The sequence below is a fragment of the Rhinolophus sinicus genome, chromosome 18 (assembly GCF_057876585.1).
Source record: "Rhinolophus sinicus isolate RSI-liver-muscle chromosome 18, RSI-T2T, whole genome shotgun sequence".
Taxonomy (NCBI): Eukaryota; Metazoa; Chordata; class Mammalia; order Chiroptera; family Rhinolophidae; genus Rhinolophus; species Rhinolophus sinicus.
In genome coordinates, this window is record NC_142518.1 from 114,639,634 (window position 1) to 114,667,110 (window position 27,477).

At 50.7% G+C, this 27,477-nt stretch overlaps 1 protein-coding gene across 1 annotated transcript; it reads left to right on the top strand.

The window, feature by feature from the left end:
• NALF2 (NALCN channel auxiliary factor 2) lies at positions 1-27,160 on the top strand. The gene is made up of 3 exons (XM_019748004.3): positions 1-1,844; positions 23,699-23,870; positions 24,263-27,160. Exons 1-3 carry the CDS (start codon positions 987-989, stop codon positions 24,646-24,648), a joined length of 1,416 nt encoding a protein of 471 aa, XP_019603563.1. The 5' UTR covers positions 1-986; the 3' UTR covers positions 24,649-27,160.
• The last annotated feature ends 317 nt before the right edge of the window (positions 27,161-27,477 follow it).

The following is a 27,477-nucleotide window of genomic DNA, read 5'->3' on the forward strand; positions in this document are numbered from 1 at the left end:
CCTGAGGCGCAGGCGCAGTCGGGGCCCCAGTCCCGCTCCCTCCTCCTCCTCTCGGTGCCTCTTTCTCCGCCCCGCTTCCCCCCAAACACACTCGCACACGGACTCTCAAGGTGTTCTCCGCACAGCGGAAGATGGCGACAGACTGAGGGGGCATGGCCAGCGGGATCCATGGGGCCGTGCCGCTCGGCGGCCGCCACAGCGGTGCGAACGAGAGGCGGAAGCGAGAGGCGCACTAAGTAAAGCCCGGCGTCCGCGTCCGGCGCCTGTGGCGCCGCCGGGAGCCAGGTGGCCCGCCCGAGCCGGAACTCCGGGAGCAGCGGGCTAGGAGCCGGAGCGCAGCCGGCCCGGGACCGGCCCCGGAGAACGGCCAAAGCACGAGCGAAGCCCGAAGGGCCAGGCAGCGGGCCGGCCGGCGGGCCTAGGAAGGCACGGGCGAGGCAGGGAGCGGCGCGGAGCGGGCAGCGGGCGGGAGCGGAGCGGCGCGGGGCGAGCGGAGCGGAGCGGGGCGCGGCGGCCGGGCCCGCACGGCGGCGCTGAGGGGCGCAGAGCTGCGCCGAGCCGAGACGGCCGGGACAGAGTGCGAGGCGGGCAGCCGCCGGCGCCGAGTGGAGTGTCGCGGAGCCGAGGGCAGCTGAGGGGCCCGACACTATGAGGAGCGCGGCGCCGCCGCCGCAACCGCCACCGCCTCTGTGCCTCGCACCGCCCCCCGCCGGGACGCCGGGCAGCGCCTAGCGGGCCGGGCGGCCGCTCCCGGGCTGCGAGCGAGGGAGCGCGGGAGGAGCGCGGGGACGGCACCGGAGCGCCCCGCGACTCCGGCCTGAGCGGGGCCCGGGGCGGGCCGGCCTGCCCGCCTCACCATGCAGCCCCCGAGGTAGAGCCTGGACGGCGCCGAGGAGCGCGGAGCGGCGCGCAGCCCGCCCGCCTGCCCAAGACGGCCGTCCGGCCTCGCGCCTGCCTGCTCCCTCCAGCCCGGACCCCCCTGAAATATGTTCAGGGGCGCTTGGATGTGGCCCGGGAAAGACGCCGCCGCGCTGACTATCTGCTGCTGCTGCTGCTGCTGGGCTCCCAGGCCGAGCGACAAACCTTGCGCCGACTCCGAGCGGGCGCAGCGATGGCGACTGTCCCTGGCGTCCCTGCTCTTCTTCACCGTGCTGCTCGCTGACCATCTGTGGCTGTGCGCGGGGGCCCGGCCCCGGGCCAGGGAGCTGAGCAGCGCCATGCGGCCGCCCTGGGGGACCGGCCGTGAGCGGCAGCCAGTGCCTCCTCGCGGGGCGCTGCCACTGCCGCCGCCGCCCGGTGAGCCCAGCGCTTCCCCGGGCACCTGCGGCCCCCGATACAGCAACCTGACCAAAGCCGCCCCCGCCGCCTGTCCCGGGCCGGACTGCGGCGGCGTCCGAGAACCCAAGGGGCTGGACGCAGCTTGCACCAAATTGCAATCTTTGCAGAGACTTTTTGAACCGACCACCCCAGCCCCACCTCTGCGGCCCCCTGACTCCCCTTCCCGTGCTCCGGCCGAGTTCCCCTCCGCCAAAAAAAACTTGCTCAAAGGCCACTTTCGGAACTTCACTCTCTCCTTTTGCGACACCTACACGGTCTGGGACTTGCTTCTGGGCATGGACCGTCCCGACAGCCTGGATTGCAGTTTGGACACCCTGCTGGGGGACCTGCTGGCTGTGGTGGCCAGCCCGGGCTCTGGGGCCTGGGAGGTGTGTAGCAACTGTATCGAGGCGTACCAGCGGCTCGACCGACATGCTCAGGAAAAATATGACGAGTTCGACCTCGTGCTGCATAAATACGTACAGGCGGAAGAGTACTCAATCCGGTCCTGCACGAAAGGCTGTAAGGTAGGGACTGGGGTCCGCGGCCATGACGACTGCTTGGGCAGCGGGAGCTGTGGCGGTGGGACCGGGAGATAAAAGGAGGTCTCCCTCTTGCCCACCCCACCTCCTCCCATCACCCCCACCGTTCTCAGTGTGGCACCACGAGTACTACCGTGGGACCCTCCCCAGACGAGGGCCTCGGAATCAGGTCAGGTCATCACCTGGCCAACTTCTATTAATTCCAGGTTTGGGCACAGTCCGACTGGGGCCTCCTGGCGCCCCGCCCCGCCCCGCCTGGGGAGGGAGGGGTCATGGGGCCCTGGACTAGCAAAAAGGGTGGAAAGAGGGATCCGGCTCCCCCAGCCTCCATCTTCAGTCAGCCGTGCCCTCCTCCTTTTCCTGGGCTGGAATTGAAAGTCCTGGGACCGCCTGGTGCAGTGGGGAGGCCAAAGGCTAAGGAAGAATATTTGGCAACCTAACCCTCACCCTTTGGCCCCTGTAAATGGGCGAGAAGAGGGGCTCGCCACATTGGTGACCTTACATGACCTGTGGTGACCGGTCAGAACCTAGGCAGGTGGAGCCCAGGGCTGCCTGTCTTCTCCCAAGGAGAAGCTCCTTGCCAGCTCCTCTTCCCTGACAAAAGAAGGAGAAGGGAACAGAGCACAGCGACTTGTGGGAGGGCTGCTGAAGGTTGGTGCATTACCAAACTCCCAGTGCCTTCCCAGCGCCCTGGGGTGGCAGTGGAAGGACAGCTGGCTTTCTGGATGCTGGGGACAGGCATCCGGAGGCGAGGCGAGGCAAGGCCGCTGCAGAGCCGGCCTGCCATGGGGCAGAGCTGAGTTGAGAAACTTCTTGACCCTCTGCAGGGTCATTCTGGACAATAGGTGTATGGGGGCTGTAAACATTTGGGACGTGGGGCTACCCTGTTTGGTCAGCCTGGCCAGGTGGCCTGCCTTTGGGAGGAAAGAGAACAGCAAGGTCAAAGGGTCAAGTGACAAGGAGACAGGGTGGGGTGGAGACTTCACCCATCCTCTAGTTGGGGGCTGAGAGCTGGAGAGGGAGACAGTTGCCTCCTAGCCTAGCTCATCTCCCATCAAGGCTCTGGGGAGGGGCAGAAAGTGCTCCTTTCCATCCAGCGTGACCCCTGTGGACTTATGCCGGGTTGCATGCTCTTGGTGGGCTCCTTAGGGATTTGGTCAGGGGACTGGAGAGGAAAGGGGTAGCTCCTTGCTTCTGACTTCACTTTCTCCTTCTCCTTTTTCCTGTTCTCCTAACCTAGCAGTCTCCCTCCCGCCTCCCTCAGCCTCAGCTGACTCACTGCCTCACTCACACTACCAAATGAGATATTCCACTTCTTAAAGGTGTACAGACAGAGAGACACACACACTGCTGTACACCACCACCACTACCCTGGGCAAAGTCACACAGAGATACAGAGAGGTTGTCACACCCACAAATAGTGCCATAGGAGCACACACCGTATCACACACACTCATTTCCCCACAATGTCAGAGACACACAGGCAGAGGTACTGTGACATGAAGGACACATTTTGTTATATAGACACACACAGTGGGAGCAGCGGGACATGGTCCACCAGCAGAAGGAATAAAGAATGTCTGTCTTTTGTGGCCCCCCCTCCGACCCCCTGGCCCCAACTATTTCTTTTTCCTCAGTCACCGGGATGAATGAGAGACCATGCCACAAGTTTCCTGTGGGGTTTTCCCCATGTTATAGCTGGCTTCAAACTCTATCTGATCCCGCACTAAATCAGAATCGCTCATGTTGATTATTTTTACCAAGAAGTTTGGTGTAGGAGAAAGACCACTGGTCTCCTGGATTCAGGGGTCTTATCACCTCTACAACTTGTTAGCAGTATGACCTTGGGCATGTCACTTCCTTTCTGTAAGCTTTCATTTCCTCATTTGTAAAACAGGGATAACAATCCTTGCTCTGCCCACATCCTGAGTCTTTTGTGAGATTCAAGTGGGAAGGGGTTAGCTTTAGTATTTTGAAATAATAATATGACACATAACATTGATGTAATGCCTAGGGTTTTCAACCTCTCTCACATATGTAATGAGATCACAACTGCTGGCAATCCCAGCACCATTATTCCCATTTTACAGATGAGCAAACTGAGATGCAGGAAGATCAAGCAGTTTGCCCTAAGGTCACTCAGCCAATAAGCAGGAGGGCCCGGCCTCCAAAGCGCATGTTCTGGTGCTAAGTTCATGCTTTTCCCAGGGCCTCCATCAAGTTCCTGATGGCCAGGGCCCTCCCTCCTGTCCTTTGTCTCCTCTCTCTCACTCTCTCGCTCTCCCTCGCTCTCCCTCTCAAGTGAACTCCACCTGCTCTCTTGCTGCCTGCTGTGCCAGGAGAAGGGCCGTGCCAGCTCTACGGCTTTCTTCCTATCTCTCCTACCCCTCTCCAATGCACTCTCTCTCAGCTGAGGCCTACACCTAAAGGGCTCTTGATTCCCGCTGTATTGTGGGCCCTAAGGGAAAAGCCAGCTCTGCTCTCCTCCTTGCTGCAGCCCCTCTCTCTCTACCCTGTCACCCCACCTGTATCCCAGGCCTTCTTTGCCCACCCCTGAGCCTGCCCCCAGGCTCCAAGCCTGCCTGTTCAGCTCCTACCCCAAACAGGATCCCTTGGAGATGATACCCTTCCACAAAGTTTCTCCTGGGTGGTGAGCCCACAGCCCAGGCCAGGACAAGGGGGCTTCCTCGACTTCTAGAACCCAAGCTTCAGGGCCAGGTGACCCCCATTTCCGCAGCCCTGTCCTGAGTGTCTCAGACAGATCTTTCCTGGGCAGCCCCAGAAACCCTCTTCTCTCCCTTTGCAGTGTCTGTCCCTGTTTTGGGCCACACAGGGCCCCACGAATCTTACCTGTCCTCACTGCTGCTGCCTGTGACACCTCCCAATTTAGTACCAGCTGCAACATTTCTTTAATGTGCGACTGACTTCCTCTCTCTCGCACAGCAGGGTGATGAGAACTTAGGCAGGCCCATGCCCATCCCCACCCTGGCCTCTCCCAACCCCAGCGGCCATGCCACCCCACCCTTATATCCCTGTGCATACCCCCCAAAGCCCTTACCACCCCCTCCGTTGGCCCTCCTGGCCCTGCCTTGGGTTACTGGACAACCACCTCACTCCCCACAGCTCTCCATCCTCACCACCCTGCCTGGTTCTGATTGCCTCTTCCCCACCTCTGTCCCTTCCCTCCTCCAAATTCAAGGCATTCTGATTGAGGGGCGTGGCGGAGGTGAGAACAAAACCGTGGCCTCTTCTCTCACAGCTCTGACCCAAGCAAGAGGGGGTAGAAGCCCAAGAGAAGGCCAGTTCTCAGCTCTCTGACTGGCCATAGGGCCACATCAGTGAAGGTCAGTGCCGAGTAAGGATGTGGTATTTGTGCTTTATTCCGAACTGGCTCAACCACACCTAGAAGACTGTGTGTTTGGTTCTGGGTGTCACACTGAGCAGGTTGGGAGGAAGCTGGAACCCAGGTTCTCTTCGACAGAGTTCAAGGGGCTGTTTGATGTGGAGAAGAGGAGACTCAGAAGGCTGTAGTACAAAGGAAGAGGCCTGTCCTGCTGGGCCCCAGAAGGACTTTGAAAGTCCTGGGTTCAAGCCCAGCTCTTTTATGTATTATCTGTGTGACCTTGAGCTAGAGACTTCACCTCTCTGAGTCTCACTTTTCTCATCTATAAAATGGAAGGAACAACCTGTGAGGTTGTTAGTAATGAGTCTGCACAGTACCTACGCCTGGCACAGCACAGTTACTCAGTTCACAGCTGTTTTCTTCCAAAGAGGGAACAGACTGCCTTAGGAGGAGGTGAGCTCCTGTTTCCAGGAAATGTGGGGCCTGATTCAGGCAGACCCCTGGAGGAAATACTGTGGAGATTACCCTAATTCCAGAGTAAGGGGGGAGTTGAACTAGGTGACCTCTGAGGTCTGTTTCAGCCCAGAGTTTAGCATGAGCACAGCCTGCTCTCTGAACAGGAACGCTAGATGGGAAAGGCTGGGGAAAGAGGCCTAACACCCACACATGGGGGAGGGGGGCTGCCAGAGCCTCGCCTCGCCTCCTGCCCATACCCACTGGGGCCCTGGTCTTCCTCCACTCTGGCTGGCAGCTGTTTGTGCCTCACTGCCTTCCTCTCTCCTCCCACCTGCCGCAGCTTTCCTGCCAAGCAGGACTCCTGGGCTAGTGCTGGTGCTGAGAGCAGGGAGCTCAGGGAACTGGGCAAAGAGCAGGGGCCCCAAGTTGGCCAGTGGTCCCTGTTGTCACCCAAGCTTGCAGGCAGGGAGCAGTGCCCCACAATCAGCCTCCCTGACCTAGGATTCTTGCGGGCAGAGAAGGTGCCATGGTCGCTGTTTGGGGGTAGAGGAAAAGGGCAGTAGTCAAGAAGCCACCTCCTGGAAACCAGGGCAAAGCCTCCCCTGGGGACGGGCCTCGACATCCATGGGAGCTCACTGCCAAGGAATGTAAGCACTAGCTTTCCTGGAAGAGGCACGGATGGCGAAGAGAAAATGTTTATAGCTCAGACAAGGATATAGTGGGTTCAATGTGGGACTGGGACAGTGGCCAGGTGCTGCCTACACCTCTCAAAACCCCTTGACTCCCATCCTGAGCCCCCCTACTGTCACCCTCTATATGCCCCTCATTTTTCACCCACACTCAGCACCCTCCGTCCATATACCTATGACCCCACAACCTTCCCAGTCTTCTGATGTTAGATCACCCTAGACCCTTCCCAAACCACAGCCACACCTCACTCTCTAGTCCTTACCCCACACCTACAGTCCTCTACACCCCACTCCTCCCAACAGTTACCTCTGCCCCGTCCCACACTCTCATTCGCTCCTCGCCTTCCCCCATGCCCTGCCCTGCCCCTCTCTATTCCCATCCTTCCCTTCTCCCACCCCTCTCTGTTCCTCTCATCTCCCATCTCTATCTCATACGCCTCCCAACCTTTACCCCAGGTCCTTCACCCCAGCCCTCCTGGCAGTGAACCTCTTGCCCTCGACTCCTCCATGCCCCCTGACCTCTCACACCCCTCACAGCCCATTCACAGTTCACCCCCCTTATCCCCATCCCTCCTCCTGCCCCCCCTTTCATCCTCTGGTCCACTCTTCTCCTGTCCTCTTTCCCCCTCCCCCTCCCTCTTTGCTCTTTTACTCTTCACAACATTCTCTCTTTCCCGCTCCGGTGGACATGTGCGTGTGCATGCACACACTTAGACACGTAGACTCACACTCACACAGACGCACAGTCTTCATGTCTACTTCCCATCCTTCCCACAGGCTGGTGCCTGACTACTATAGTCACCATAGCAACAGGAACCTCCAAGAAGGATACAGTGGTGTCTCCTGAAGGTGGGTGGGGGGCCTTAAGTGGAGGAAGGGAACTCAGCAGCCTCCCACCCAGTCTCATGGTCTGGCTGGAAGAGTCTGCTGAACACAGCAGAGGGAAGGGTGAGGAAGAGGAAGATAGTGGGTGGGGCGGAGATTAAAGGAGGGTCACAGATCTCCGGACACATCACAAGCGTGAGCTTCTAAACCATATAGGTACATGTCAGTCTCCTCCCCAGGCATTGGTACCTAGGGGAACGGGCACACTCAGCCTTCTGTGTTGTGTGTGGGTGCGTATGTAGGAGGATGCATCAGGCTCAAAGGTGGGAGTTTGCCCTAGAAAAACTTCTCCTTTAGGGCAGTTCCTTCGTGTCCCGTCCTCTGAGGCTCTTTACCTGCTGTGTGTCCATGCAGACTGGACATCATACCCACCCCACCTCAGCCCAGGTCGCAGTCACATGCAGATGTCTGCTGCATGTGTTTGCTACAAAGCCAGGGGCAGCTTCTGAGGGGTCTAGACAAATATGGGCGTCTAGAAGTGCCATTTTCTGATGCTGACCTGGCAGTTCTCTGGGGAACAGGTATGTCATGTTCCTGTGGATATGCAGAGCAGAGTGTGTGCAAATGACCAGAGATGCTGGACTAGACTTCTCTCCCTGGGCATAAGAGCGGGTTCAGAAAAGGCTACATTTTTGACACCTTGAGCCAGGCAGGTGCTTAGAAGGGAGAGCAAGGGTACCAGATGTGCTACACCTGGCCCTGGGAAGGGAAGGACTTACTATGGAGTCACAGGGGCTGCCAGAGCCAAAACTCCTGCTCGAAAGGATTCTGGAGAAAGGAGCTGGAAGCTGAGCCACAAGTCCCTGGACAAGAAAGCTAGTCAGGCTGGCACCAAAGAAGAAAGGGGTCAGAAAGGGAAACAGGAGAAGAAAATGGCAAGCTTTTTGAGTGCCTGGGAGATGCCAGGGTCTTTGTATGTGTCCATGAACTCATTTTATTCTGACAGTCATCCTAGCAGACAAGTACTATCATTATCCCCATTTCACAAGTGAGAAAACTGAGGCTCAGTGAGGAAGAGTGACCTACCCAGACCACACAGCTAAAAGGCAGGAGGACTGGGCTAGAAACCCAGGTCTGGCTGTCCTTTCCCCAGTGCTCACGTGTACAAGGAACGTGTCAATAATCTCCTCCAGCCATCTGAGGTGATGCACAGCTGGCTGCTGAGAGACTGGGCTGAGAAGCTGCACTGACCCCAGAGGAAGTCCAGCTTGTAGGGCCCTCCTGGAGGGTCTTGGATCCAAAGTGGGGACCCACCCACATCTTCTTTGTTCAGTACCCTAGTCTCATGTTCTTGAGGCCCAGTGCCAATCACCAGTATCCTCTTGGGACAGTGATGGAGGATGGGCATGAGGAAGGGGGATATTTGCTCCCTCCTTTTTCTGCAGGCTCTACAAATGAGACGGAGGAGTTGGGCTCCTCTTGCCGGGAGAAAAAGTATCTGTTGTCTTCTCAGCCTCAATCTGCTGGAAGGACCACCTGGGGCAGGAGAAGAGAAGGTCCCTCATCACCCCCAGAGCCTGCTTAGTGCAGAAGTTCCCATGGCGGGGTTTTGGTGAGCCCTGGCCTGGGACAGCTAGGCTTCTCTTGGGATTAGAAGGAAGGGCCAACGCCCCAAGTTCTGCCAGGAGAGGGATGTGTGCCAGTGGTGAATGTCACCATTATTTCCTGTCTTTTCATTGTTTCATTTTCAGTAGATAGCATATCTACCTGGCTGATCTGTGAAAGGTGACCATATCTGCTTAATATTGAACTCAATTAAAACTTCCAAACAAGTTAATCCTTCGAAATTATTATAGACTCAGAATATTTTTAAAAATACCCGTTCTTTCCAATTACAAAAAAAAAAAGTCTTTGAGACATTTTGGAAAATAGAAGTATAACAGAAAAAAACGTCCCAGAGACACTCTTAATATTATAGTGTATTTCCTCCTGATATGTCTTTCTGTGTCTTAATATATCATATATATGTGTATAATAATTTTTTATTGTGGTAAACTATGCATAGCATTAAATATACCACTTTACATCACCATATATTTGATCCCCCTTACCTTCATCTCCCACCCCCCACCTTTAAATGTACAATTCAGTGGCATTACATACATTTGCAGTGTTATGCAACCATCACCACTATCCATTTCTAAAATGTTTTTATTCTCCTAAACAGAAACTCTACACCCATTACACAATAGCATCCCTCCTGCCTTTCCTCCAGCTCCTGGTGATAACCTCTGTTCTACTTTCCGACTCTATGACTTTGCCTACTCTAGGTACCTCGTATAAATGGAATCATGTATTGTCCTTCTGTGTCGGGCTTGTTTCATTTAACGTAATGTTTTCAAGGTGCATCCGTGTTGTAGTCTGTGTCAGTACTTCATTCCTCTTTATGGTTGAATAATATTACATTGCCTGGATGTACCACGTTTTGTTTATTCATTGCTATGGACACTTGGGTTGTTTCTACTTTGGGGCAATTATGAATAAAGCTGCCATGAATATTCATGGACAAGTTTTTCTGTGGACATATGTTTTCATTTCCTTCCACCTTTTGTCTATTGTCAATAATGTTGTTACGAACATTGGTATACAAGTATTTGTATCCCTCCTTTCAATTCTGTCGGGTATGTACCTAGATGTGGACTTGCTGGGTCCAAATGTGCAACTTTTTGAGGAACCGTCAGTCTGTTTTCCAAAGCAGTTGCACCATTTCACATTCCCACCAGCAATGCACAACAGTTCCAATGTCTCCACATCCTCGCCAACACTTATTATTTTCCATTTTGTTATGATAGCCATCTTAATAAATGTGACTATATATTTTTACATAGTTAAAATCATATAGATTTTTTTACCCTGCTCTTTTTAACATATTGCTAAAGTTATACTGAGTATCTTTCCATGTAATTAAATATTCATAAACATCATTCTTGAGGACCACAATATTCCATCACATAAATATAGTGCGATTTACTTAACTAGTCCTCTGTTGTTAGATATTTACTCCCAACTTTTACGATTATAAATAATGCTGTGGTGAATGTCTTTGTTCATAAATCTTTGTCAGATCTGTGATTCCTTTTTTTAATAAGTACTATCTTAATTATTTTTTCTTATTTCTCTACTTTGCTCAGTTTCTTAAATCACAAAATAATACATGCTCGTTGTATCACAAAATAATACATGCTCATTGTACCAATTCTAACAATACAGAGACTTACAAGGAAAATATTAATAATCCTTCCATTCCCACATCTCCCAGTTCCACTCACTGAGGTCACTGATGTTACAGTTTGTGTGTATCCTCCCGCCCCTTTCTCAGAGCTTACAGAAACATTTGCACACAAAATGCCTTTTTCTTTATTTTGTTTTGCATACAAATGGGAGCATAAACATTAATTGTGCAAGATGAACATTTGGGACTAATTTTACAGAGTCAGAGTATTAACCTTTTAAAGGCTTTTTGACATGCAAATTTCTTTCTTACTAAATTTCTTTCCAAAAAGGATTAATCTAGTTTATACCCTCGCCAAAAATGTGGGACTAATTTCCCTCTCTTTTCCAGTATTGGGTATCGTATTTTTGAAGCTTTACTAATTGGGAGTTGGAAGTGGTATTTATAACATTGGCTTTTAATTTGCATTCCTTAGGTCAAACATTTGTTTTTCTTGTTTATAGGCCATTCGTATTGCCTGTTTTGTGAATTGTCTGTTCATGTCTTATGTTTTTCTTATTGATCTCTGTGTACTGTTTTATATGTATTAATGGTTTTAACCTTTTCTGATCACATTTGTGGCAGTTTCTTTTTCCATTTATTATTTGAATCTTAGAGCTAAAAGGAGGGAATGGGGAAGAAAGGAACTATGCCAGCCACATTTTATATACTTTATCTCATTTAATTCTTACCTTTGCCTTGCGAAGTGCATGTGTGTTTATCCCCACTTGACCTAGGAGAAGACAAGTTCAGCGAGGTTAAGTAACTAGCTCAAGGTCATCCATCTAGTAAGAGTTGGAGCTGGGATTTGAATCCAGGTCAAATCGAGGGATTTGATTGCCAGAAGGCAATGCTACTACCCAATCTGTGTCAGTGTAATTATACTATAGGTAAAGCTTTCTGCTAGTTGCTTTACAGATACCATTTGCAGATAGGTTAGGATAGGTGCTTTTATTATCTCCATTTTGCAAATGAGGAAAATGTAGATCAGGGAATTTAAGTAACTTGCTTGAGGTTTCATAACTGTTAAAAGCAGACCCTAGATTTGCCTGCAGGACTGATTGTGTTTAAAGATGTTTGACCCTGTCTTCACCCCTTATATGCTGCCTCCCCAGGGACCATCTCTGTGGATCCAAATTGAGGCCCAAAGAAGGCAAGTACTTTGCTCATAGTCACACAGCGAATTAGTAGCTGAGTCCCTGCTTCCTTATAGGTGACTTGTCCAAGACCACCAGCTAGTTAGTGGCAGAGCCAGAATCTGAACCCAGCTCTGGCTAACACTCCATCTGACTGGAGCAAAGGCTTTGCAATGAACATTTATGAAGCAAGCTGGGAAGAAAGAACAATTAGGTAGAGTGTGCAGCTGCCCCAAGACCTTTCGGAAGGAACAGATTCTGGCATTGGAGTCTTCTAGGGCAAGGCAGTTCCAGAAACCCGTAAATGATAGGACCTGGGACAGGACTCATGTCCAAGGGCAATAAAACCTTCCGACAGGGAGACCGCTGCCCTCCCTTCACTAGCTGCCAAAGAGTACAGCAGTAATAGTGAACCTGGGGCTCTGAGTAGGGAGTTGGTGAGTTTGAAAGAAACAAAGCAGCAGTTGCTTGTTTTCAACTTCTATCTCCCAGAGTGCACACATGCACGTGCGTGCATTGGAAGGGAGTGCTTTGATAGGGGAATGGCCATTTGTAGCCCCCTAGTGCCCAAATGTTCTTCCCCCCATACTCTGCTACCAAGAAAACCTTACTCATACAGGGAATGGGCTGAATACACTGATTTTAGAAAATCATCCTCCCATCCAGTCTTAGAAATGTCTGCAACTTGACCTGAAATTGCATCAAAAAGATTTGAGTAACAAGTTAATGACGCTGATGGTGATAGTGAAGGGGAGAACCATCCAAGGAGAAATATGGTACACACGGCTCGGGCACTAAGTCCGGGTAAACCTGGCTTCAGATTCCAGGTTAACGCCTGTCTTCTCCGTAAAGTAGTTGTTGAGACCTTGAATGTATTCTTTCATCCCCTGGAACCTCACTTTATTAACATTCGAAACTAAGGAATAGTATTATTGTGAGGCTTAAATCACATACAACATGCTTGTGAGATCAAAAGTCCTCAACAAATGGTAGCTACCATTCTTCTTACTGGCTGTGTCACCTTGGGCAAGTTATTTAAACTCTCTTGTCCTTCCTGTGCTCCCCTGTAAATACAGAGGGTGCCAAAAAATGTGTACACATTTTAAGAAAGGAAAAACTGTATTAAAATCATAATACTGGATATATACCGATAAATACAAGTCATGTGTATACATTTTTTTGGCACCCCCAGTATATCTCAACCTCGGGGTGGTTGTGAGGATTGAATGAGTTAATAAATGTCAGTTGCTTAGGACAGAGCCTAGCATCTAGTAAGCACTTCATAAATGGTAGCCATTATTATTCTCACCTTCATTAGATCTGTTTAATCCAAATGACTGCGTAATACCCAGTTCAGATTAACAGCTTTGGGATATACTGCTTAGGAGAAGGGAAAGGTAATTTGGGAGCAGGAGGTGAAGTTATGTGATGTGGAGGTGGGAGGTTAGGGACCACAAGGCACCTGGAGAGAGTCTAGTGAGTGAGGGCGCAAAGACATGCTTAGGTGGGCCGAGGCCTTGATTTACCTCATCCCCAGACACCAAGCACAGCGGACCGGTCCTTTGCTCAGGTCTGTTCTCCGCAGCCTCTCCTCTGTCTAGCAAGGCACTGCATTTGTGGAAGGAGGTAAGGCAGGGGTACGAAGCTGGTTTCATGAGGATCCCTGCAGAAGACCAGACATTGCTTCAAGGGCCTGGGCCCAGGACTAGCAATGCGTGGCAGACAGACATGCCTGGGAGGGGGCCAGGAGATTTGATGCCACGCACATCTATCTGTGTGCAGCTCAGAGGAAGCTGTAGTTGTCACTGTCATTCTGGTGGTGGCCTGCACAGCCATTGGGCACAGAAGGCCCTGAAGCTCGCCTCCTCTCATTAGTTCTTCTCTTTGGCTCTGGGACCACTCATTCATTCTCTTGGCCTGTTAAGCTTACTTGGCCCAAACCCATGGCCCAGACAGTAGTGATGGAGTAGTGATCCAGGACTGGGCAGTGAGAGGCCTGAGGCTTTGCACTTTGGGGCTGAGTCTGGCAAGCTTGCTCAGGTCAGCTTGGGGATTTTGTTTGGGGTTTTTTTTGTTTGTTTGTTTGTTTGTTTTTTGAGGTTCATGGCTGTAAGTTCAGTTTATATTTTTTTATTTTATTGTATTTTATTAAAATAATATATTTTCATAATTCTAAGACATTTATAAGCTGCATATATATGTGTGTGTGTGTGTGTGTATATATATATATATATATACACACACACACACTCACTCTTCACACTTGAAACTCTCTTAGCTTTTTCTTCTGATATTTATCTCCATATTTCTGGTGGTATGCCAATACTGCCATTTCTTGACTTTTCTGTTTTAAATAACTGTGTATGTATGTGTGGGTGTGTATACACACACACACGTAGATATATACATATACATATATACACATGTATATATCATATATGTATCCTTGTTAGCATATATATGCTAATATATATCATATATACTGTTTCCCCGAAAATAAGACGTAACCGGACCATCAGCTCTAATGCATCTTTTGGAGCAAAAATTAATAGAAGACCCGGTATTATATTATATTATATTATATTATATTATATTATATTATATTATATTATATTATATTATATTAAAGACCCGGTCTTATATTATAGTAAAATAAGACCAGGTCGTCTATTAATTTTTGCTCCAAAAGACGCATTAGAGCCGATTGTCCAGCTTGTCTTATTTTTGGGCAAACATGGTATATATGACATATATATATATATATATATATATATATATATATAAATAAATATATGGTACATATAATATATATGGTATATATATTATATGTATATATAATATATATATCCTTGTAGTTTCACCTGTCTTTTAAATAATAAATATAGATCTCAATGTTTATAATTAACAGAGCCCTCTGCTCCACCCCAAACCTCACTCTTCAGAGTTAAGTACTTGCAAATCTGTTAGCTGTTTCTTCTGATATTTACCTCTAAATGTCTAAATGGCATGCCAATACTGCTTCTTAAATTCTTTTTCTGTTTTAAGTATGTATTTTGTTAGAGGAGGATTTGGTCCTGTCATTACTAGAAGCACCATATGAGCACAAATACTTCCCCTCTCCTCGTACGTCCAGTACGGGCACATCACAGGTTCTGGTTCTAACAGCATTCCATGTTTACATTATTAGGATGATAAACATTGTTCACAGCTGAGTCGTGTAGAATACTGTGATTACATCTGCTTCCTCGGTCAACTTGTTTTCCTGGAGTTAATACTTGCCTCTTTGTTTCTGTTTTCTTTGTTTCCTATGACTGCCAGTGCATCCCCAAGTTCTCTATCAGTACTGTATATTCATGCAAACATTAAACAACCCATTACTTGCACCTTTTTCTGGAGCTATCCACCTTGCTCTGATGTGGGCTAGTAGCTGGAGGCTTGGATTTCAAGTACATGGCAGGCCCCTCTTCTTTATACCCAGTTCCATGTAAAACCCAGAAGGCAATACACAGATAAGTAAGGTACCATTGCCGTCCTCAGGGAGCCTAGGGTCTCAAGGATGTTTAATTTATACAGATATCTCACCAGGAGGCTCAGGCTCTTTGCAGGGACTGTGATCTAAGCTGTCTTTGATCCCACACTCTAGGCAGGCCTTCCCCTCTCCGTCTGCACTGAATACCAGAAGAAAACCATACAGTCCCCCAGACATTACAGTCCCCCAGACATCTTAGGCTGCATTAACAGAAATAGAGCTTCCAGAACAGGAGGGCTGATATTTCTACTTGACTTTGTTAATAAACTCTATCTGGGGACTGTGCTCAGTTGCAAGGGAAAAATAGGAACTCATCTGAATAGGAACAACCAATATAGAAGAGAGAAGTGGAAACCACATCCCATGAAACAGTTGAAAAAGCTGGGCATGTCTGGCTTCTTGGAAGAGTCTTCACATAACTACCTCCATTTTTCTTCCCTCACGTTCCATTTTAAATTGGCTACAGTCTGGTTTTGTCCCCCCCGCTTCACCGATACTGCTGTCACCATGGTGAGACTGCCAACATGTTTCTGTTCCTGTCTAAGGACGTATCTGCTGACCACTCCTGTTCTTTCAACTCTCTCCTTCCCTAATTTATGGAATGCCACTGTCTTCTGTTTCTCCTCCAATCTCTTAAACTACTCCTCCATCTTCATCAGATTCCCTCCCTCCGTCTACCTCTTTTTTTCCCCTCTTTTTCCGCCTCCTGCCCCACTCCAGTTCAAGCCATTATTTCTCTATCTAGTTGTGTAGGACACAGCTAGATTATGAGCCTTGCACTGCCCCCGGCTGAGGCAGTCGGCCGGTCGGCCGCTCAGAGCGGCTCTCAGCAGCGCTCACCGACTGCCGGCCATTCATACTGGCTGCCGGCCACTCACACCAGCCACTGGCCAGTCATGGTAGCCCATGGCAGCACACAGCCACTCACACTGGCTGCCCCTGGCAGCACATGGCAGCTCACGGCAGCCCAGCTCCAGGGAGAGCTATTGTTCACAATCTTAGCTGTAGAGGGTGCAGCTCACTGGCCCATGTGGGAATTGAACCAGGGGCCTCAGTGTTAGGAGCACAGGGCTCCAAACACCTGAGCCACCAGGCCAGCCCCTCCATCTGCCTCTTAAATGTGTTTTCCAGGGGTGCAGTGTTGATCCTTTTTCTGTCTGTACTCACACTCCCTAGGCAATATCATTCACTTCCTTGGCTTCCAGTATTGCTTTATCAGTCAGGGTGAGCTAGGTTATGCTGTGGTAACAAACAAGTCCCAAGTATCGGAGGCTTAATCCAGCCAACAGTTATTTCTTGCTCACAATACCAAGAGACCCCGGCTAGTAGAGGGTTCATTTCAACAGTGCTTCCACAGTCAGCAGCAGAGGGAAGAGAATGTGGCATATCAAACACTAGCTCTTAAAGCTGCTTCCCAAGAGTGATCCGTGTCACTTCAACTTACATTTCATTGGCCATGCCAAACATCAAAGAGTGTGGGAAAGTATAGTCCTACTATGTTCCTAATGATTAACCCCTTAACTCTCGATGACTCCCAAACCTTGATGTCTACTCCAGACCCTCCGTCTGAGCTCAGACCATGATATCCAACTGCCTCCTTGACATTTCTACCTAGTGACCCACATATACTTCAAAATCAACATGACCAAAAACTGAATTCGTTTTCTTCACTGCCAAATCTACTCCTCCGGTTTCCCTTCTTTAATGAATGAAACTACTGTTCATCCTGCCACCCAAGCCAGAAACCTCGTTGTCATCTTGGACCCCTCCTTCTCCCTCATTCCCCACATCCACAAGTTATCCTGTTCATTCTACCTCCTTGGCATCTCTTCTCACATCCACTCTTCCTTCTCTCTATTTCTTCTGCTGCTACTGCCCATCGTCTCTCACTCAGATTGTTGCAATAGTCTCCTAATTGGTGTCCCCATCTTCAGTCTTCATGCTTACACTCTGTCATACACACTTTCAGACATACTCATAAGTCTGGAAAGTTAGTCACAAAAGTGATAAACTGTCATTTAAAAAGCAATGATTTAAAACTTGGTAAAGGCTGTCCATTTCCTCAGCATCCAGAACATAATATATGTGTGGCCTTATCACTGTGACTTACAATGAGTGATTCACATGGTTGTCTGTCCTGCTTCTTGAACATGGCAATGTTGTCTTACCTCTATGATCTGTAGCTCCCTAGCACAGTGCCAGGCACTCAGAAAATGTTCAGAAAGTGGTCATTGCATGGACAAATGAATGGGAAGACCTGATTCAGCAAAGTTTACAAACACCTGCAGGGCTGGCATGAGGGACAGGAAGCCGACTCTTCTGCATGGCCCCAGAGGAGCTAGTAGGAGCCGTGAGTGAAGCCACAGAGAACCATTATCTCAGCTCAAAAGAAGGAAAATCTTCTTTAACTGCTACAGTTGTCTGAAGATATGAACTGCCCTAGGACAGAGTGAGTGCCCTGTGACAAGAGGTTTACAGTGAGTAGCTGGATAGTGTTTGGCAGTAATGTTGGAGTGGAAATTCCAACCACAGATAGGAAGGTGGAGTGATGCCTCTCATAGTCCCTTCCATTCTGGAGTGGACGTGAGCCTGCCTCCTCTGTTTACCTGATTGATATGGATCATCTTAGCTCCTTAAGAGGTGCCCCTGCACTAGGGACACTACTTCTCCACTCCCCAGGCTGAGCCTGGCCAATCCAGGATCACCCAGCCACTGGCCTTTGAGCAGATGGCCTGAGAGGCTTGCAGGCATGAGGGCCCACTGGAACTGCACTGGCTCTGGGTTCTCACCCACCTCTCCTGCCATCTCCCCTGCCTTCCCTCCAAGCCAGGCCAGGCCAGACCACTTTGACTCATGACTGCTCATTCTGAGAAGCATGAAAGCTGTTGCTTAGTTTTACAGGCACTTAAGTGAAGCTCTATCATCCACCTGGATTTGCCCTGTAATGCCTCTAATCCCAATCTGACTGTGCCAGCCCCAATGAGGTACAGCTGCGAGCAGCGCCATGCCCATGATCTCCTCCCCCTGGGGTAGAGGGACTGACTTTGACCTTACCCTGTTTTCATCCAACTCTTTGAAAGCCCAGAATCAGGAAGAGGGGCATATGGCTCTTTTCAGACCCTCCCCAAGGAGGTTCCTCACACAATTCTAGCTGTGCTGATGGATGCAGTGCAAAGAGGCATCAGATTAGTCATCAGAGTACCTCCCTTCCAGCCCTGGCTTTGTAGTTGATTTCTTGCATGCCTCTGATTTGGCTGCGCCAATCCCCTTTGCTGGGCCTCAGTTTCTCCTTGGTAAAATCTGGGGGTGGGGTGCTTACTGGTGTGCTGTGGACAGTGGGTTTCATTCCCAAGCCCAGCCCAGATTGCCGCTGTGCCTGCACAGGCTCTGCAGCTGCAGCTCCTGGCCAAAGGTCCCAGGGGTCTATCAACAAAACAAGCCACCGAAGAGAAGGTCTGTAGGGACAACTTGGATGGAGAAACAGCCCCTATGGAGGGAAGCCACTTGCAATCCGAAAGGGAACTTGCCAACTTCCTGGTTGTCAAGAACTGAAGCTCTCCTCTCCAGAGGGTTTTCCAGCCCCAAACGCAGGAGTCCAGGATGGCCTCCTCTTTCTAAACCCTCTGGCCCAAGTCTTGGCTTTGGGCTGTGTGTGTACGCACACACTTGGATGCATTCACACAGCACCATGGGGGCCAGAAGTCAGGCGCTTCTTTCTAGAGGAGCATGGGGATGAGAATGCCCTGGCCAGGGCTTCCAGCCAGGGAGCAGGAAGGTAAGACTCTCCAGGTCTTCCCATTCCTCCCTAAACTGGCAGCTTCAGAGCCCAGGAGAGGTGGGAGTCCCCCTTATCTTGCCCACTCCCATGTCAAGAGTGGCTTAGCAGCCCAACTGGAAGGAGGGGTGGGACAGCCTTTCCAGCATCCTTTTGGGGTTAATTGGTGTTCCCTCTAGTTACTCCCTGCTTCTGTCCCCTACCAGTTCCCATATCAACTTGGCTGTAGCATATAGAACTTGATTGCCTCAGGTGGGATAGGGGTTCTGTAGGGAAAGAAGAGCACCCATCCTCTACCGCTTGAGGGTCCAGGGTGGTTAAGGTCACAAGACAGGACATGAAGAAGTCTTTTCCGACAGGGCCGGAGTTTGAAGAGCCTGAAAGCCCAGAACAGGCCTGGTTCTCAGCTCTCCTCCTTTACCCACGCCCTTGTGTCCTGCCCCCTGAGTCTGGACTTCAATGGCACTGGCAGGATTGTCCAGTAGGAAGAACCCGGGAGTTGGGGTCGAAAAACCAACTTTCAAAGTTTCTCCTTTTGCCACTATTTTATGACTATAGACAAGTCCTTCCCCCTTTTCTAGGCTCAGTTTCCTCAACTATAACATGAAGTGGGGCTAAGCTGATAATTTTCTGCATATTAAAGTTACTTGAGGTGTTTTGAAAATCTACAGATGTGCGGGCCCCACCCACAAGCATTCTGACTTAGTTGGTCTGGAGTGTGATGTGGGCCAAACAGGAGAATCTTTAAAAGACTCTGTGAGTGATTCTAATATGCAGCCAGAGTTGACAAACTAGAGCAAATGATCTCCAACCCTCTGGCCCTGAGTCTTGGCTCACTGGGTCTCCCAACTGACTGTTGCCTGGAAATTTCCTTCTCCCTGAATGCCCCGGCCGCAGCCAGCCCCACAGCGTGCCTAACCATGGCTCTTCCCCATGTTTGTGGAAGAGTGCCCAGGCCCCCTCTGGCTCAGTCCTAACCCTGATGAGACACAGCAAGCTACTTAGGCCCATCTAGCAGGGAGGGCTGCAGAGACCAAGGCCAGATTGCTGCCCAGATGGTAGCACAGACAGTCAGACTTTTCACCTGAGAAGAACCACAGGCCACCTCTGAAGCAGGTGAGCCAGCAATGGCCTCAGCTGGCTGTCTGTGGGGCCAAGGAATTGGATTACCTCTCAACCCACCGCTCTTGTTCTGCCATTCTCCTCATTAGCTCCTTGCCTGTTGCTTTCTTGCCCTGGTATCCTCCTCAGGCAGTGTGCTCACCCACTTGTTGCCACAGTGACTCTGGCTGGGGGTTGTGGGGCTTCAGGGAGGGTCGTCTTATTAAGAAGGAAGGGCACACTCCCACTGTCAAGACACCTCTCTCTCCCCAGTCTCCCTCCCTAGACTCCCTCCCTCTCATCCAGAGCAGGTGAGTGGGAGGAGGGCTGGCACTCCAAGAGGGCCTCCTCACCTAGAAGTAGAAATGTTGAACAGGAAGAGCTCAGGGAGAATCCCATAGGGGCCTCTGAACCCCACCGGTGGAAGAGGAGGTGACATCACACAATCTGCAGCTCTTTCTTACCCTTCATCTTCTTTCACCCTCCCTATACCTCTTTACTTCCCTTACACCCTCCATCTATTATTACTCTGCTATTTCTCCCCAACCTTGTTTTTCCTACCCCCTTTATTGCCACCATTTCTTACCCTCCAACTGGCTACTCTTACTTGCCCTCTCTCTTACCCAGCTCCTCCCTTGTGCCCCCTTACCCCACTGCCACTCTCCATTACCCCTCGGCCTCCTCTCTGACCCCTCCAGCTCTCTCTTACCTGGCCTCTTACTTTCAATTCTTCCTTTCCACCCTCCTCTCACTCCCTTATCATTCCTTTGTGCCTACCTTTTATACCAATAATATAAATAAAATGTAACACAAGTATGCAAGAGACATGTATACAAAGATATGCACTGAAGCATTATTTATAATAGTGAAAACTTGGAAATAATAAATGTCCATCCACAGAAGATTGGTACCCTTTCCACTCCATTCATATAAAATCATTCTCTGTTCTTTTAGCACAGCATGCATTCACTCACCTCCATAGCTTCACTGAAGCTGTTGCCTCAGCCTAGAATGCCCTTTTGTGCCATCTCTACCCAGCCATCTAAAATCCTGCCATGAGTCCTCGCTCACCTATTATCCCCTTGCCAAAATGTTTCCCAACTTTTCTATTTGCTTGCTTCCAGTGGCCAGGTTTAACCTCTTCTGTAGTATAGATCTTATGCCAGAGATTAAATTTAGATGTGTCTACCCATAAAACTGCAATTTCTCTGAGAGCAGGGACATGTCTTTATTTACTTGTCCTGTTCATTCAATCAAGAGAGATTTTTTTTATGTATATTGTGCTGAATACACAATGGTGAATAAGTCAAACCCATGTCTGTTGTCATGAATCCCACCTTTTAGTGAGGTTGACAGAGAAAAACAAAAGAAGGACGCAGCCAAAGTCATACCTGTGGTGAAGAAACAGTTAAGAGACAGAGAATGATGAGGGAGCATCCTCTATCCAGAGTGGTCAGGGAGACCCTCTCTAAGAAGGTGACATTTGAACTGAGGCCTGAAAGATGAGAAGGACCTAGTCATGCCAAAAGAGGGGGAAGAGCATTCCAGGCCAAGAGAACAGTGTGTGCCAAGGCCCTGAGGTGGGGAAAGTAGGGTGTGTGCAAGGAAAAGCAAGAAAACCTCTGTATGTGGAGCATGGTGGGCTTGCAGGCAGAGTTAGAAAGTGAGGTTGGAGAGACAGAGGCTTGAAGTCTATGTTCAAAAGTTGGGGTTCTATTCTAAATGCTTTGAAGAGTTTGAAGCAAGGGTGTAACATGATTCGATGGCATTTTGAGATCACTCTTACTGCTGTGTGAATAGTGGATTGGAAAGACCAAGAGTGGAGGCGGGAAGGCCAGATAGGAGACTGTCATCCAGGTGACAAATGGCAATAGACTGCACAAAGCAGTGAAGTGGAATGAGAATTGGCATGCCTCGCGGATGAAATGTATGTGGGGACGCAGGGAAAGAGAGGAACGAAGGCTTAACACCTAGGTTTCTGGCTCAAACACCCGGGTGGATGATCATGACACTTACCTGAAATGGCCAAGACTTGGGGGTGAGTGCAGCTTTGGAGTAAAAAAAAATTGAGAATTTCATTTAATGATTTAGAGCATATTAAATTTCAGATGCCAGTGAGATATCAAAATCCCAAGGAATGCTTTGGTCCTCAGGGGGTTGATTTGCACCACTACCCAGGACCACGCATCACCACCCTCCCTTTGGTGATGGCTTTGGAAAAGGCCACTGTGGCATAAAATTGCCAAAGTCCATGTTCATAGTAGAGTTATTTGTGTTGCAGTTTGAATGTTCAAAGCCATTTTAAGAGTTAGAAGCTCAGACCATATTGCTCAGAATGTGGTTGAAAGGCCTTCGGCAACAGAATGACCAGGACCCTTGTTCAAAACACGGATCCCTGAGCCCACCTCAGGCCTCTTGAAGCTGAGGTGGAGGGCCATGTGCATATTTAACAAGTGGCCTAGAGGATTCTGAGGCACGCTGAAGTCTGAGAACCATTGCTCTGAGGAGCAAGTATGAGAACATGCCCCTGAAGATATGAGGACTGAATGTGGGCAGGGCTTTAACTAACCCCATGCATGAGTTCCCTGTGCATCCTGTTAAAATGCAGCTGCTGACTTGGCTCTGGGGTGGAGCCTGGACTTCTGCACTTCACATGAGCTTCTAGGTGGTGGTGATGCTGCTGATCCAGGCCCACACTTTGAGTAGCAAGGAGCTAAATTAGTGGTTCCGAGTGTGAGATGATTTTGCCCCCTCCTCCCCAGGGACATTTGGCAATGACTGGAGACATTTATTGGTTGTGACAATTGGGGGTGTGTGAGGACAAATGCAACTGGCAACCACTGGATAGAGGTCAGGAATGCTGCTGAGTATCCTACAATGCACAGGACAGTCCCCACTACAGAGAATTACCTGGTCTAAAATGTCAGTAGTGTTGCTGTTGACAAACTCGGGGCTTGATGATCACCAAAGACTACAGAGCAGGGAACCTTTCTTAACTAGGAACCCGGTACCTGATAGGAGTGGGCTAGATGAGGGACAGGAAATATACCCATGAAGTGAAACTGCAAAGCAAAGTTGCCACATGAAACGTGGTGTCTGCTGCACACCAGGGCTGAAGCCAACAGGACAGAGCATGGATTAGGTAGCGCTTAAAAGCACATTCCTGTTTTTATTAAAAATAACCCGTCACGTTTGTATTACACTTTAAAGTTCACAAAACATTTTCATATGTGTCCTATTATTTGATCCACACAACACCCTAATGAGATACAGCAAGGATTATTCTCTTTCTCAAATTTAGAAACTTAACACCATCAGCCAAAGAAATGTTTGCTGAATTGACTAGAACTGAAATGTACCCCATTGTAGGTGACCTCAGACAAGCCAACTGTAAAATGGTAGGATTGGATGGGATGATTGGTCAGGATGCCTCCGACTCAAACATAGAAATAACTTTGTGATTTTACCAATGAACAAATTCTAAGTCTTGGATGATTGCAGACTGGGGGACTCGGGAGTCTTGGCTATGAGATGGGAGCTCTTGGGGTTATGATGGAGTGGTCTTGACCTAAATCCTTCTTTTCCACCCCCGGGATCCTGGGGTTGGGTTGGTGACCACACCACCCAAAGAGTACAAGGACACCCCTCCTCACCCCTTTCCTCTGAGGTGGGAAGGGGCTGACGCCTGGCTAATGCTCTTTCCTCTCCCCACAGGCTGTCTACAAGGCCTGGCTGTGCTCAGAATACTTCAGCGTGACCCAGCAGGAATGCCAGCGCTGGGTGCCCTGCAAGCAATACTGCCTGGAGGTGCAGACCCGGTGCCCTTTTATACTCCCCGACAATGAGGAAATGGTGTACGGAGGGCTCCCTGGTTTTATATGTACAGGTAAAGGCAGGGCACTGGGGAGAAGGGAGGAGGCTGGAGCCCAGGGCAGGCACCAGGTCTGGGGTGTGGTAGCAGGGAGGACAGCAGGGAAGTCAGGTTAGAAGAAGGTTAGTGGCTGGAGGAGCGGGCAGTGAGGTCCCCAGGTTGGAATAGAGCCAAGTGGAATGAGGGCAGACAGCAGAGAGGCCATCTCTATCCAGAACATGCCTGGCCAGAGAGTCATCCCACAGAAACCATCTGGGGTCCCTGGGAGAGGTGTGGCCAGAAGGGGAAGGTGATAAGGGGCAGGAGGAAAGGAGTCTTGGGCAGGGCCACCACAGCAGTCCTCTCTCGGAAAGGCATAGCCTTCAGCCCCCTTAGCCCCCCACCACAGCTTCCTTATCCATCGGCAGGGTTGCTGGACACTTCGCCAAAGCAGCCGGAAACCAAGTGCTGTGACGTGCAGTGGGTCTCCTGTGACTCGGAGAAGAAGAAGTTCAAGGAGTCTAAGGCCCCCAAAACCCACTACCAGCAATTCCACCACTCCTATTTCCATCACTACCACCAACAGTACCGCCACTACCACCCCCTCCATGACCCTCCGGGTCGCATCAGCCACAAGCCCTCCCTGCTGCCGGTGTCCGGGGGCTCCCGCCTCAGCCCCAGCAGGATCCGGCTCTACGTCCTTGTGCTCATGCTCCTCCATACCATGGTGTCCTTCTCCAGCAGCCAGGGTGGTGGGGGACTGGGGCTGGAGGCACTGCCTGCCCTAGATGAGGGCGTGACTCGGGAAGAGTGACAGCGGTGAGGGAGGACCGACCTCCACCACACACTGACGTCAGCTCTAACTCCTCCAGGGGGAGGGGGAGGGGGCTCCTCCCGTGGGCGATAAAGGACCAGGTGAGGGGCGGGGGGGAAATGGGGGACCACACATAGTCCCCAACCTACCCCTACCCCAAAAGCAGCTCCAACAGAAGTGCCCGAGGGCCCCAGGAAGCTGCAAAACTCATCCAGGAGAAAAAGGCAGGAGCAGCAGGCGCCCCCTCCCAGGCCCCCATCTGTGGTGGGGCTTAGCAAACAAAAGGGGGTGAGCTGGGGCTGGAAATGCCCACCCGTGCTGAGAGCCCTGACCCCAGGGAAGGCGGCTGCTCACCTAGCCTTGGTCCTGCAGGGAATGTTGGGGGGCCCAGAGGGGAGAGGCTCTTTCCCCCCTCCACATTCCTTCTGTTGCCAAGATCCTTAATTCCCTCCTGCCCATACCCCTACAGGCAACGGCAGATGGTGCAGTGGCCCTCCTCCAGCGCCCCTGGCCCCACATGGACGTGGGGCTGCCACAGGGAAGAGCCAGGTTGAGAGACGAGGGGAACACAGTCGCAGCTAGGTCAGAAGCCCAGTTAAACTGTGGCCCACCACTGTACACAATGAGGGGTAGCGGTGGGGTGCAGAGTGAGTGGCGAGAGTGAAGCTAGGGAAGAGGAAAAGGTCAGGGATTTGGGAAGGGGGCTTACACAGATGGCTAAATGGGCTGTGGCCACCTGACTTTGGGGATGTGGATGACCAGTGTTGAGCCAAGCTCAAGGGCAGCTCCCCAAATCACTAAGGGTTGTATAAGGAGCCCTCTGGGGAAAGAGCGCAGTAACTGCGTCGTTGGGCTTCAAAACAGAAGGCTGAGGGCACATGGTCAGACTGCCGCTGTCTGAAGGGCCATATCTTACAGAAGGTGCACATACTCCCAAGGGCCAGTCTTGCCCTGGAGATCTTGGCCTTGAGGCCAAAGACATTTCCATTTCTGATCTCCATGGAGAGAAGGGACTTAAGCCCAAGTGGGTCAGGCCTGGCCTGGGTCCCCATACTCCCCCATCTTGTCCTAACCCAGGCCTCCATGAAGGAGAGTCTGGTGGCATTGCCCCTGGGCTTTCCAGAGATGAGCCTCCCCCATCCCCACCATATCCCTGTCCCCAGCCTACCAAAGAGTGTCGATCCCTTCCCATCCCTGACCCCATGGGTTGCTATCTCAATTGTGGAACAACCAGACTCCTCCTCACCTTGTAGTGGGTCCCCTGATCTAGCCACCTGTGCCCCTTGCTGGAGAACATCCAGGAACTGGCAAGAGGACCCGCTGAATAAGGAGAATGTACTGTAGTCCCTTGGTTGAAAGACTTGAACTGTTTAGTCAGGCTAGAGGGTTGAGCCAGAGCAGAGTCATCGAGAGCCCTTTGGGGAACAGCCTTGTGCTGACCTCCTGGGAGCGGAAGGCCACATTGCTTGGACATCTCAAAGCCAATAGGAGCAGACAAGAAAGGGAGCCAGAACTATGTCCCTGGGACAGGCCAAGGAGCCTTTGATGCCAGAAGGGCCTGCGTCCTAGAGTGTGTGGCCAGTGACTTAAGGGGAGGGGAGCCACATTAGGTGAAACCAAGAAGGGGATGGGACAGGACAGCTGAAATTGGTTGACTGGGAGATAAATGGGAGACTTCCCTTGTAGAGAGGGAATCATTCAAGGGCCTCAGCTGGGTCCTAATTGGACTTAGTGAGACTGGGGAGTCCTTCCCTGCCAGTTTTCTCATTTCTCACAGCAGATCCCCTCCCCCACCCATGTGCCCTACCCACATACTCCCCTACTCCCCATTTGGCCCTCAGCACTTCGGGCCTAGTCACATACCCCGTGCCTAGAGTGCTCTTTTCAGCTGGGGAGGGAAAGAGGTGCTGGCTCCTTTCCAGAGATTCTTATGTGGACGTGAGAGAACCTAGGTACTGCCTTCTAACTCCTGCATCCTCAGGAGGGGAAAAGGGACTGGGAAGTAAAGGGGGACCTTGGGGCCCCAGGCAATGGACCCTTGGAGACTCCCATCCTCTCTTCCCCCTCACCAAGTGCCCAGGAGACCCCTGGCTCAGACCAGCCCAGGGCCTTGCCCGGTGGCAGGGGAAAGGGGCACCTCACTCCTCCTTGAAGTCATTTGACTGTCCCTATCCACTCCACCACCCAGATCTCCTACCACCCCTCAATCTGCCCTGCCTTCCTCCACAGGCAGCAGAGCTGGGCAGCTTTCTTATGCCATTTTCTACACTGTGCTTCATGAGTAGAACTTTGTTGCACTAGTTCCTATGACTGAGTCTCCAAGCTGGATTCCTACTAGTCCCCTGTCCCTTCCTCCCTCACCCGGCTATGATTCAGTTTGCCCCTTCCCCCTGCCTCTGTGTTTCGGTGAGAGTCTCTGTGTGTGTACTGCTTTCTGTTTTGTTGCATTGTGGGGCAGAGGTCCTCTCTGCTCTTGTTCAAACCCCATAAAGAAATAAATGGTAAGACTTGATGATGACCCTCCCTTCGTGGTTTTGTTCTGTGATGTCAAACGCTGCCCGAGGAAAAAGTCTATGGCATGGGGAGGAGGTAGGACCAGAGGAGGCTTGCTCCTTGTTGGCTCAAGTCTCAGAAAAAAAAGGGGAAACTGAGTAGGCCATTCTAGACAAGGAGTCATGAACTTGGTCTTCTGCACAGATCAGGCAGATAAATGTGTGAGTGGGTGAGTGAGTGAGTGAGTGGGTGGGTGAGTGAGTGAGTGAGTGAGTGAGTGAGTGAGCCGGGCAGGGTAGAAGTACACAGCACAGTGTTGTGAGAGGTGAGAGCACA